The sequence below is a fragment of the Sciurus carolinensis genome, chromosome 10, assembly GCF_902686445.1.
Source record: "Sciurus carolinensis chromosome 10, mSciCar1.2, whole genome shotgun sequence".
NCBI lineage: Eukaryota > Metazoa > Chordata > Mammalia > Rodentia > Sciuridae > Sciurus > Sciurus carolinensis.
The window spans coordinates 63,287,956-63,300,669 of NC_062222.1; the positions used below are offsets into that span (position 1 = coordinate 63,287,956).

At 37.9% G+C, this 12,714-nt stretch overlaps 1 protein-coding gene across 1 annotated transcript in view; it reads right to left on the reverse strand.

Moving 5' to 3' along the window:
- Positions 1-11,664, reverse strand: part of Grid2 (glutamate ionotropic receptor delta type subunit 2) — a 1,421,540-nt gene extending 1,409,876 nt beyond the window's left edge. The window contains exon 1 of the mRNA XM_047565820.1: positions 11,174-11,664. Within this exon, the coding sequence (XP_047421776.1) occupies positions 11,174-11,261 (88 nt within the window). The 5' untranslated portion in view covers positions 11,262-11,664. The remainder of the gene's footprint in view (positions 1-11,173) is intronic.
- Positions 11,665-12,714: the final 1,050 nt, after the last annotated feature.

Genomic DNA, 12,714 nt, shown 5'->3' on the forward strand with positions numbered 1-12,714 from the left:
TTAAAATAAATAAATAAAATAAACAAACAAACACTATAAACCTGGCTGTCTACAGCTTTACTCCTGAAGAGCATTCTTTTCACAGGAATAATATTCTTAACTCTGCTCGCATTTTTTGTCATTCAGCATGTTCCTCCTTGGTGGCTGGGAATCTTTACTCATCTTAGGAACTCAGCAGCCAAGAGCAAATTCTATCTTCAGAATGTGGGCAATATTTTGAGAAAATAAAACTGTTTCTTCTCAGCAAGTTTGTGCATATGAGCATTCAGGGGCTGATTTTCCGGTTTATAGATTATCTAAACCCCTTTGCTCCTTTTTCCTTGCTTTTGGCCATTTCACTGCTCATTAGCATTGCCACTGAAGAGTGGACAGGAAACATAAAAAGAAAGAATCAAAGCAGTTTTGCTATTTATTAACTGTTTATCAACCACAACAAAAAAAAATCTTATGAAGAAATATGTTAGGTATTGGCCAGTTACTTTGTGAATATCCAGTTTTCAATGTTGGTCCTATGCTCCACTTCAACATAATTAAAGGTAAGTATAAATGCATTTTCCAAATAATACTATACCACTTGTAAAGTAACATGCCTTTACTTGTGTTGTGGTGTGATTTCCCCCTTTATTTGCTAGAGTAAGAAAGAAATTACAGACTAGTAATATGAAAGAGTTGTATAATATTAACTTTAAAATGAGAGGAAAAAAAGGAAATTAACTAATCTATACCCAAGAAACCATGCTCTGTGTAATATCTGATATATGGTAGGTACTAAATTTAGAAAAAAAAACTCATTAGTTTTATTAATTACAGAGTAACTAGATATCAAGGGTTCCTTTTCTGTCACTTGACTTTGCAGCACAACTGCTGATATCTTTGGTGGAAAAAAAAGAGGAAAATTTTGTGGCAAATGGTGGACACCCTCCCTATGCTATGATGGGTATGATTGTAATGATTGTATGAACTTTGCAATCTATAGCTATACGAAGGCTAATGATTAACCAATAAAAGGCTGAGTAGAGAGATTTCTGTTATAAATGAAGACTATACACCATACATAAAGGACAAACTCCTCAATGCACTTATAAGATTTTTGTTCTTTTTCTGAAATACATGTCTATAATATGGTACCTTCAGGCTACCATAAACATGATATTTACTGAGAGACCTCAGTCTTCAGTGCCACAGTAAACCTACTCTAGTCATCCTACCAGAAGTCTTGACTTGTTCCACTATCAATTTCATAACATTCAAGTATTTTCTCAGAGGGACAATATACCTAAAAATTCTTAAAGCATAAGAAATAGGTCTTATTTGACTGCTTAAGTTAGATGTAACAGGACTATGTAAACATTTATTGAAACCCCCCCAAAGTGTCACATGAGTTTACATGTGACCCTAACAATAAATATCCTACAAGTGGAATGTGACTATGTAGATCAGGATTTCTCAGCTGGCAAAGAATGAATTACATAAAATGTTCCAAACTCACCATGACTACTCCACCAGGAAACAGAAAAGCAATCTCACTCAAGTCTCTGTGTGAGGCATCACCCTCACTAATGAGGTATTAAAAATTTAACAGCAATGTTCTTAAAAATATAACGGGTTCTCACGTAGACTGTCCCTACTTTGATCTATGCTGAGAGCTGTTGGTATATCTAAAAAGAAAACCCAATGGTGTCTAGTTATTGCTGTCCACAGAAACAGCAAAGAAGATCTGGACTCTGACTAGCAAGACAGCAATTGCCACTGCACCATTAAAACAATTTTGTATGTTGTCAGATTGTCGAGATTATCAGTAGGATGAATCAGTCTTCTAGATTTTAATTAACCTCAAACTACATGTAACAGAACAACAGAACTGGCTCTCTGGCCTCACATTAGTTCCTAAATATTACCTGGTCTTTGACTTTACGATAATATGACAATCTAAAATGTTCTGGCCATGGGCTATGACAATACAATGATGTTAAGATTAAGCATATTCAGCACCTCACCAAGTTTAGGTGTTCATTCCAACAGTTTGGATTTAAATCTGCATAGCAATTCCTTTAAATTATTACATCTCACAATCCCAACAAGTTAGGAACTCATAAATTCAAAGAGTTTTTGAGGGCTGGGGTTGTGGCTCAGTGATAGAGTACTTGCCTAGCATGTGTGAGGCACTGGGTCCGACTCTCAACACCATATCTAAATAAATAAAAAATAAAGTTCCATTGACTATGAAAAAAATTAAAAAACAAAACAAAATCTTTTGATGTGCTCTATTTAATTATCTTCCTCAGCTTCAATCATAACACACTTGGCTTTTCTTTTTCTTTTTTTTTTTTTTTTTTTTTTGTTAATCATTGCTGACTCAAACCACAATACTCCTATATTCTAATCCTTCATGTATTCCATGTTTACACATCAATTAATAGATGCAACCAAGCAGAAATTATCATGCAACATTCACATTACATTGTTTCACAAAATGGAATGTTTCTATATAGGAGATAGCAAAGGAAATGATAACACACAAAAAAATTCACCCACTATGAACATTCTTATTTTAATATATTTTTTTATTTGAGACACAAAATCATTGTAATATACAGTACTTATGGGGATATTAATAGACCAAAGAAGAAACTAAGATTCATTTTCAAAAGGATGAATTCTGAGGTCAGAAACTTTAGAACATTTCAGTTTCTCATCTTCACCTATGACTGAAAGCCTGTCAGCTGATATAGCACAAATAGAATTGAAAGATCCATAAAAAGAAATATTGAAATGTGTCACTGAAAATTAACACAATATAAATTTATTTCATCAATATTTTATGCTGTGATGATAAAATTTGCCCTGTACAATAACAGTATTCTTTCAAAAATTTTCTAAATGATGTTAAACTATTCAAATGCATGACAGCATTTACTTAGAAGAAACCTACAATCAATTAAAATATGACTATTATAAACAAGAGGATTTTATGCTGTTTTAATACCATATCAGGCAAAAATATTATATATTCTTCAAATTAGTAATTACCAATGAACAAAATATTTATTCTATTTGTACTGGTATATCAATATACCTTAACACATAATCCACTCATAATTGCAGGTAAGAAATTTCCATTAAAGTTGAATGGTAATCTGGGAAACTACATGAAGCAAAACAGCAGAACAATTAGCAGTGTGTTTCAGAGAGCAGTTGGAGACTCCTCTCTCAAGCTAATTCCAGTGGCTTTGGCCTGGTATCACTAGATCCAAGATTTAAGGAACCAAGTTCATCACTATTCAAACCTATGCTATCCAAACTCAGGGAATCAAGTAAGTTTGCAGAAAAAGAGGTATCTTATTTTCAAATCCTCTTACTGATAATTCTCTTATGATTGAAACTTTAAAAAATTACCATATTAACAGAACTCCCACCTTAAGGAAGCAATTCTGCCCTTCCTGTTCACCATTGCCCCTGCTCCCTTTCCTCCATTATGGCAAAACTAACAGTACTCCTTATACTCCATTAAATCTCAAAATCCTCTCCAATCATTATTTTTGTCACTTCCAGCTTACTAAGAACACTTTTTTCCAAGACAGGTCAAACCCAGTAGTCAAGGCTCAATTTTCATACATATACACTCTGAGTTGCTCACTTCCTCTTTAACTTGCTCGTATCCTTATAGTCCCACTTTGAATTAACACTAAGGTCTTTTACCCACTTGCTTGGAGAAAAAAAGGTCTTGGAATCCTCTTTACTTCCTATGGATTTCTACCCCAAACAATCCATGAGAAAATTTGTTTCTTCTAATTTTAAATTATATACAGTTTGACAGCAGCATTTCTGGTTGAGTTACCAACTAGAATTTGCTTTCAAAGTATTTTTACTCCATCTAGATCATCCAAATGGAGGTTATCTTTCTAAAATACAAGCCATTTCATACCATGCACTTGATCTCAACCCATACCTACCTTAAAAATCTAGATACATCATGACCTGTAAGTCCCTACAGGATCTGCCCTAGTTGCCTCTCAGACCTCATTTCCTTCTACTTTCTGCTTTGCTCATTAAATTGTACTGATTGGCTTTCAAATGTTCTCTAAACAAATTGATTCCTAAGTGTTTTGTCTCATTGCCATTGCCCTTGCAATGTCCTCTCCCTAAAATCCCTCTTCATCAGATATCCTCAAGGCTCACTCCTTTTCTTTGAATCTAGTCTCTTCTCCTAAGACCACCTCCTCAGAGAGGCCTTACCAGCACCCTATCCAAAACAGCATATTTCATCACTCATCAATCCCTCATTTTTCTTGGTAGTATTTATCAGAACCCAACATTATATCACTCATTTTATGATTTTTCTCATGGACACCCCCCTGAAAATAGTAGCTTGCTTTTTTAACATTTTAATTCTAGGAACTAAAAGCAGTACTAAATAAAGGGTAGTTTCACAATAAATGTTTGCTGAGTAAAAGAGCTTTCTCTCAATAAGCACACATACTGCATGTTCGTAGTAGTGCCTATATTCAACTGTAGTTTTAGCAATATTAACTTCTAAAATCATAATTTTGATAATGAAGCAAATAATTTAAGGTTACTTAGACAAAATAAGGTACTTAGAGCAGTAAAAAAAAGATTATTTTTAAAATAATACTTTTGAGTTATTTTGCTATGAATAAAGGATAAAAATTGCTATTTCAATAAAATTGACTTCATAAATAAAAATACTTGTAAATAAGGGTTCTGATTAAGGAGTAATTTAAGCATTTTTAACACACAGGGACCCTTCTAGTTGCTGTTTCTGATGTGCACTTCCAGGTTTTCTTCCATCTACTTAGGAAGCTTCCCATGAATGACCCAGTCTCAGGTTCATGTTTATGATTACTTGGTGAATAGTAATAGTAGAAAAATGTAGAGCAGGAAGCCAACACAATGAAGAATTCTACTCAATTATTTCTTTATAATCTGCATGTTTGAGGGATATCAAGCTTATGCTAATATTCCTGGTGTACTTCCAGTTTGTACATTCTGCAGGCTGGCATAGAAGGTGCTGATTATAACATAAGACTACATAAGGCTGCCCCAGATAGCCTTAATGAGTTTGTGGTGTGTTATAGGGGTAGCACTGTATATAATACCTTAGTGTTAATGAATCACATTGATGGTATCCCTTCTCCAATTTCTTTCTGGTAGTCCTCAAATATAGAAATTTTTCTTCATTTTAGCTCATATCATTTGGGAGCTTAAATGAAAATTAGTCTAAATCTTGTTTTAGAACTGATAAAAATTATAGACTAAAGAAATTCAATTTTCAATATTTTTCAATTAGCTATTTATAACATTGGAATTTAGTACCAACTTTTCTAGATATGAACCCAGATCACATTTTTAAAATATTTTAATATTCTACCTGTTTTTCACATGTACCTGAAATTTGTGTCCATACCCAAAGACTAAATTTCATCAATGTAAATGACTGGAATGCACAAAGTCCTTAATCAATCCTGGTATTACTTTAGTGTTTTAGTGTTTAGTGTTACTCAATTTTACTCCAAATTTCTTATAACTCATTTTCCATCTACTAATTATCAATTAATTTTGAAACAGAACAGTCTAACATAAGACAAATTGTTCATTCATTTAACATCCTCTGTATGATTTTGCTAATGTTTTACATCCTCTATATGATTTTGCTAATGTTGAAACTAAATTATCCAATTGAAAGGTGGTTTAAATTGCATCTTCCATTATTCTTATAATGGGATATGCTAGAAGGAAATCTGTTCTTTTTCAAAAATTAAACAGAGAAATTACTAAGTGATAATAGACTCCTGTTTCATATGGCTGAATAAACCCTATGGTCAGGGTAATGGTGGTGGTAGTGGTGATGTCTGTGCAGTGAACTGATACAATACCTAAAAAATAATTTTAACAGGCAAAAGTCATGTGAAAACATATATGATTGATCATTCACAAAACTCAATGTTTGACATGTCTGGATATATCCTTTTTGTGTCCAGGTAGATGTTTTATTTCAGCTCCATTTATATATATGTTTCAAGTCACCAACATCAATCAGTTTGGAACTCCAGTTATCTCATAGGTTAAGTAGAACCACCCAGTTAGAAAATGTCTAACAAACTTTTCACTAATTTCTGTTTAAACAACACTATTAGTCATACTTGCATCCTTCCTGGTGTCTTTACTTTCACAGAAAATAAGTATTAGTTTAATTATATGTTTCTGTTCTATTTTAAATCTGTGGAAAAAATTACATCACTTTGGCAATCTAGTTTATCTAGAAAGTAATAGGTGTTAATGTGTTTGAAAATAAAATTCTTCCAAGAATAAGAGATAAGGGTAATGTTATTCTTTCTAATTTGAAAATAAAAAACACCTGGATTTTACTGCATCACAAATCTCATTAAATGGCACGTTTTTGTGAAAATTTAAAAAATATTCCATGAGGTTTTCAAGTAGGAAAACAAAGGTACAGCTCAGAATGCAGTGACACCTAATGGCAAACCTATCTTTATAGGCCATAAATGTATTTTCTAATAAACATTGCATTTGTTGCTACTGATCTACAAGCTATCATCTGAAATGTGATGACAATCCAAGAGAAATGAGAATGACTTTCTTTTTAAAAGTCATATATGTGAGTGGAGGAAAAAAGAAAAACTTCTGTACTATATCAAGTATGATATTAAAATTATCATATTCCATTAAGATAAACTTATAGTATGATAAAATAAGCACTAGAGACCTGAATCGAAGGAAATGCATCTTCTATTGCTCTGAAAATTTCAACTGGTTTCTATTTGGGGGAGAATCAAAAGTTAATCACCTTGATTTTTATTCATATTTGAATTAAAATTTATAGGAGATATTTAGTGGATGTTTATTGGATTTCACCTGGATTTGAAAGCAAAGATCCTTAGTGAAATGGCTGTGTTGTGCCATAGTTGATATTTTTGATTGATAATAACATTGTCTAACAATGCACACCTGAAATGTGCTTCTAATAACTCTATTAATGATATAAAAATGAACAATAGCAAAGTATGTGTATTAATATCTTCTAGAAGTTTACAATATTTATCCAGAAGATAGGAAGCAAACAGCTACACTATGTAGCAAAAGAATAAAAAAGTCACTGGGATATACATTGCAAAGAGTCCCTGGTGAATCATGGGGTTATCATTAACTAGTGCAAATCATTTACAAATTAAAAAGGAAAAATCTTGGTAAGACACAGAATATCTTCTGGGAATATGGTTATATTCTGTGTTGGATAAAATAGTACTCTATTTAAAATTAAGGAAAACCCATGCTTAAATTTACCATCTATTATTATTTTTGAACATGTTGACATATTTTACTCACCCAATTTTGTACTATAATTTGAACATTCTCCTGATGGAAATATTATGCGAAATGTTTGAGGTTCTCAAATATTCCATGAATTGTCTTAGACCTCTCATAATGTCAGAGTTGATGATTATTATCTCAGAGGATAAAGTGTCATCTGCTTATGAAAAATCATGAATAAATGCTTCTGTTCTACTCCCCGTTGACATAAGGTATTTTACCATGATTGATAACAACCAAACTATGTCAGTGATTTGTGTAATGTATGAATAAGTACAGTACTTGAATGTTCCCTTGTAGAGATATATAACTGAGGATAGCTAATTTACAATCAGTTCTGTGAGCACAGAAACCAGATAAAGAAATAAGCATATGTATTAAACTGTTAAAACATGAGATCCTCCATATTAGATATGAAGCAAAACACAAACTGTGCAGTTGACTGGAAATGCCACCTAATCCCTGCTTAATTAAAACAGTACTCAAAACTCCTGTTGTATTTAGGGAGTAAAAAGTGTGGGACGACTGATGTATGAAGAAAATAGCAGTCAGCGTGGCTAATCTCAAAGACTTGGGAGCTTTCTAGCTACATAAATCAGAGCGACTTCTGAATAGCCTCATAAAACACCATATCATTGCCATTCCACTCACGACTTTTTGGTTCTTCCTACAGCATGCAGATCATTAGGAAACTTCTAAGCAATCAAGTAATGTGGGTCTGATGAAATTACTCAATCAATGCACAGACTCAAAGTAGAAGCATAATTCAAAATTGCATAGTTTATATGTCTAAAGACCTTTCTTTTATCAGGGCAAAGAAGACCACAATAGAGGCAATTCATTTCAAAACACTATTTATATATGCAGTGTGTGCATATGTATTGAGCAAGTATATGCAACTATTAAACATCTCTCAAATATGATTTAACAGAAACTCAAAATAATTGCAATATTATGCATTTTGAGTGAAATAAAAATTTTCATTTCAATCATTCCAATTTAACCATTACAGTTCATCATTACAGTGAGCTCCTGTGTTTAAACTACGTCATTAACTTTATCAAACTACTTACATGAAGAAAAACCAAAGAGAACAAAGGTGAGAATTATCATGCCTAAAATCTGGTCCCATAACCAAAAGGATTCAATATTTTAAGAACCTATTACAGCAGTGTCTTTTTATCTTGCCAGTTTGCCTGAACTACCTATTGCAGCTACTTTCTGCATGAACACATCACAGGAAGCTGGGAAAGCCTTTCCTTTCTATATAACTCCTTATATCTCTATAATTGAAATAGTTCCTTTCCCTACAGTTTCATCACTTTTATCCCTCTAGTCCTGAACTAATACGTTTCCCCATAATCATATTTCCCATTAAGTATTTAAATGAAAGCAATCACCTCCAAAGAAAATTCTCTTATCCTATTCAGCTAAGTAAAGTGATCCAATGCATGTTAACTGGTGACTTAGAATTTTAATATCAACATTCAGTTTTTAATTTTTCATATTTTTGCTGAAAGTAAGCTTGGAGGAAGGTGGAGCATTTAACCTCTGAAACACAAATTAACCACCTTTCAGCATATTATAAAAGGTATAAAACTTTTGAAACAATCTGTTAGATTCATTGCAATACTAGGGAGTCTATAAAAGAAATGAATTCTTTTGTCTAATGTACTGACTGCATTCAAGTCAAATTAATCGAGAAGTTAACTATATCTTTTAGTAGGATGTGCACAGTTAATGCATACAACCAGATTTCTAAGGAAATCTGTAATTTCTGCTCAGTTACTTTTTAATATTCTGTTTATAAGTAAGTCAGTCATGTCACACTGACCAACAATATGCAAAGGAAAAAAATACGACATATGTGCTATTTTAAAAGAAATGCCCAAACTACACTGCAAAATAGTATATATCTAGTAAAGAATAGCAAGAGCTGTAGGTGTTTGTAAATAATGAATTTATCATGTAGACCACGGAACAAGCAATAAAATAAGCATTTTCCTTCTGAGAGATAAGAAGCATAAGTCAGAAACCCTTTATCATAAAATGAACATAAAAGGTATGATTATATACCTTCATCCCTGCTCCAGTCATTTACAACTAGATATAAATATATTTCCTTTTCTTAAGAGCAGCTTGGTTCATTTCTGAACACTTATCAGAACATTACTGACACCCTTATTGAGATAATAATTTCTCCCTGTGAAGTTCTGGACCCTCAGGCACTGTTAACTCCCAGGCAAAACGGAATCCAGCAGGTAAGTTATCTAAGGCTCAATTTACTTAATGTACAAGTGCAAGGTTTTCTGAATCCTGACCTCATTACCCCTTGCACAGAGATATACATAATCCCATTGCTATAAATGATACAGAATGGTAGACATGTTTGCAAAGATAGCCTCTGAAACCAAGAAAGGGAGCCCCCTGGAGCTGAGGGTCTGCCCGCTCCGGGCACGCACACCAGGCACGAGCCCCTTGCTTGGGAGAGCACAACCTCCACCTGAAACAGGTTCTCCTACCATACGTGCGTGTATGTGTGTGTGTGTGCGCGCGCGCGTGCGTATGTGGTGCTCGGCGGAGGGGCAGGGGGACCGAAAGGGAAGAAGCTGTGACCCATCTGTCGCCTCGATTTGAAAAATACCAAGCCGTGTGGGTAGATAAAAGTCCTGAGCCCAGAAAAATTCCCCAAGAGGGGCCTCACTGCAGCCCAGCAAACGAACCTTGCTTGCCCCGGGAGGCGAATTTCCGAAAAGGAAATCGTCGCATTAACGCAGAAAAGGCTGCAAGAGCTCGTCTCCACTGAGCTCTCACGGATTAGCAAGTGAGAAGAGTTGGAGCCTGAAGCCGCGAGCGCTATGCATGATAATGACGTGCAGCCCCCACCCGCCCCCGCCTGCCCGCCGCCGCTAGTCCTGGCCCGTCTGGTTGCCAATAGGTGGGGCCACGAGCATGTCGAGCCCGCACGGCAGTCCTCCCAGTCTGGGCGCCCAGCCTTAGCCCAAGCGCCTCTGCTCCCTGCCTTGCGCTGCAACTCGGAGTTGACTGGGAGCCGCGACGAGGCGGATATCTACGCGGGAGCCCAGAAAGCGGCCTGCGCGCGTTCGCTTCCCGCGTTTCCCAAGCGCCCAGGGGCCAGTTTCGCCGCCGCGCAAGGCTGGGAGAGCGTGTACAAGGCGGCGAGGCGCAGGGCTCTCAGTCCTCCGCTGCACTGCCGCCAGCCCCTCCTGCCACCGCCTCGGCGACTCCGCGCGAGGACCGGAAAGCCAAGCAAAGAGGGAGGCTGGGGGCGCGTCAGGCACCCCGTCACCATCGCACTACGCTGCGGCGAACTCAGTCGGCTCACGTTGCAAAACCACCTGTTCGATCTGAAGAGAGCTCCCCTCACCCCCTACCCCCGTTCTTATCGCCTCACAGGTGACACCTCCTGTGCTCCCCAAAGATAATATTTTTTCTAAATGGAGCAAATGTACATCCGGGGAAAATATGGAAGGTAGAGTCAATTAAACTTCCTTTCCCCACACACTTAGAACCCCCTGCACTCCCCAGCACACACGCACAGCACACTGAGGTCAATTCGAGACCCCCACGCATTCAGCCCACACTCCACAGTTCACCGCGAAACAACAGCACAAGTCAAGGTTCGAGCATCCACATCCTTCCAGAAAACTGAACAAGTGTGAGGGAAGGGTAGCGGGAAGGGGAAATGGACCGAAGCCACCTCCAACAAGCCACTCAGAGGGCGGAGAGTAGGAAGCAAAGGGGAAACATCTGCGAACGGAAACAGTAAAAGTATCCACTAACAGCACCAACCCTTTCTTACCGATGTGAATGATCGAATCCGCATTCGCCGAGTCCCAGGTTCGAGACCAACAGACGGACAAAACCAAGAGCAAGGGGAAAACTTCCATCTCCTCCTATGCCGATTCTCTTTGAGGATGGATTGTCTTCCAGTATATATATATTTAAAAAAAAAATAATAAAAACAGTCCAAAGAGTTTGAGGTCACGATCGAGTTTAGCGCAGCTTTCTCTTTTTTTTTCTAAATTCCTATTGCCAGAGAGAAGCCTTTTATCGTCGCTGAGGAAGGCAGAGGGAATGAGAGAAAGAGCCCAGCCTGAGGAAACCTCCTTCGCAAAGCCGTGTCACTTGGAGGGGAATTTTGGCATCGCCAGAGTTGTTTGCAGTTTGGCTTTTTAAAAATGTATCCAGCCTCGGCTGCTCTCGGGCAGGGGGAGAGGCTGGAGCTCAGACCATCCCCATCGCTGCGCGGGGGCCGCGGGTCTCCGGTCCCAGCTCCGCCGCAACTTCCAACACCCCCCTCACGCCGGATGTGCCCCCTCCCCGCCCCCTCCCCCAGCCAAAAAGCCCCCCCACCCCGCCCCTATGGCCCGCAGAGAATCACTTGTCTTCGCTGCCAAAATCTAAGTGGGAAGGGAAGATTAGGAGATTCCAACCGGAGCAGCCAGATTCCAGCAGGGAGGGGAAAAAAGCCCTCTCCAAGAGGGGTAGAAAAAGTGAACTTCAAGGTAATGCAGATAGTAATGCAGAGAAAATCCCCTTTCTGCGCGAGGCGGGGAGCAGAGCTCAGCGAGGCGGGCCCGGGGAGCCGGTTCGCTCGGGCGCGGTGGCGGGGGAGTTGCGCCAGGCGCGAGCAGTGGGGCCAGGCCGGCGGAGGGAAGCCGCCGCGGGCTGCAGGATGCTTTTGAAGCGGTTCGCCTGCGGGATGCAGGAAGCAAGGAGCGAGCCTGGCAGCTTCAGCACCAGCCCCACGTTGCCTAGAAATGGATCACCTAGGAGAAGGAGCGAGCCCGCGAGAGAGCGGTGCTGTCAGGCAGAGAGAGGGGGAAACCGAGAGAGGAAGAGCTTCTCTCTAATAACCACCTCCTCCCCCTATCTGCAATACAAGGGAGAAACAAAATAGTGCTCTCATTTCCCTTGGAATCTTCAACCGGGACTGAGAAAAAGGCAGGACTGGAAGAGAAAAGACGTTGAAGGCTTTTTTTGCTTCTTTTTTTTTTTTTTTTTTTTTTTTTCTTGTACAAGGTTAAAAGCAACCTAAAAAAGCCACCCTACTTATTTAACCTTGCTATTCTCCAACAGGTATCAGACTTTTCTAGTCTTTGCCTGAAATCAGACACATTGGTTGAAAACAAATTAGGGACACCTGGTCACTTAGGGAAAAAGAGACCTAGAAATCTTTTAATGAGATTTCAATTATAAAGTTATAGAAAGGAGAGAACGTGCTAATTGCCTTTTATACAGTGATCCTTCCTACACCCTTAAACCCCGTCTCCAGGGTATTTTTCTTTTTAGGCAATCAGGATACAGAAAGAATCCTGAAATTCTTCTGTAGATAGACCT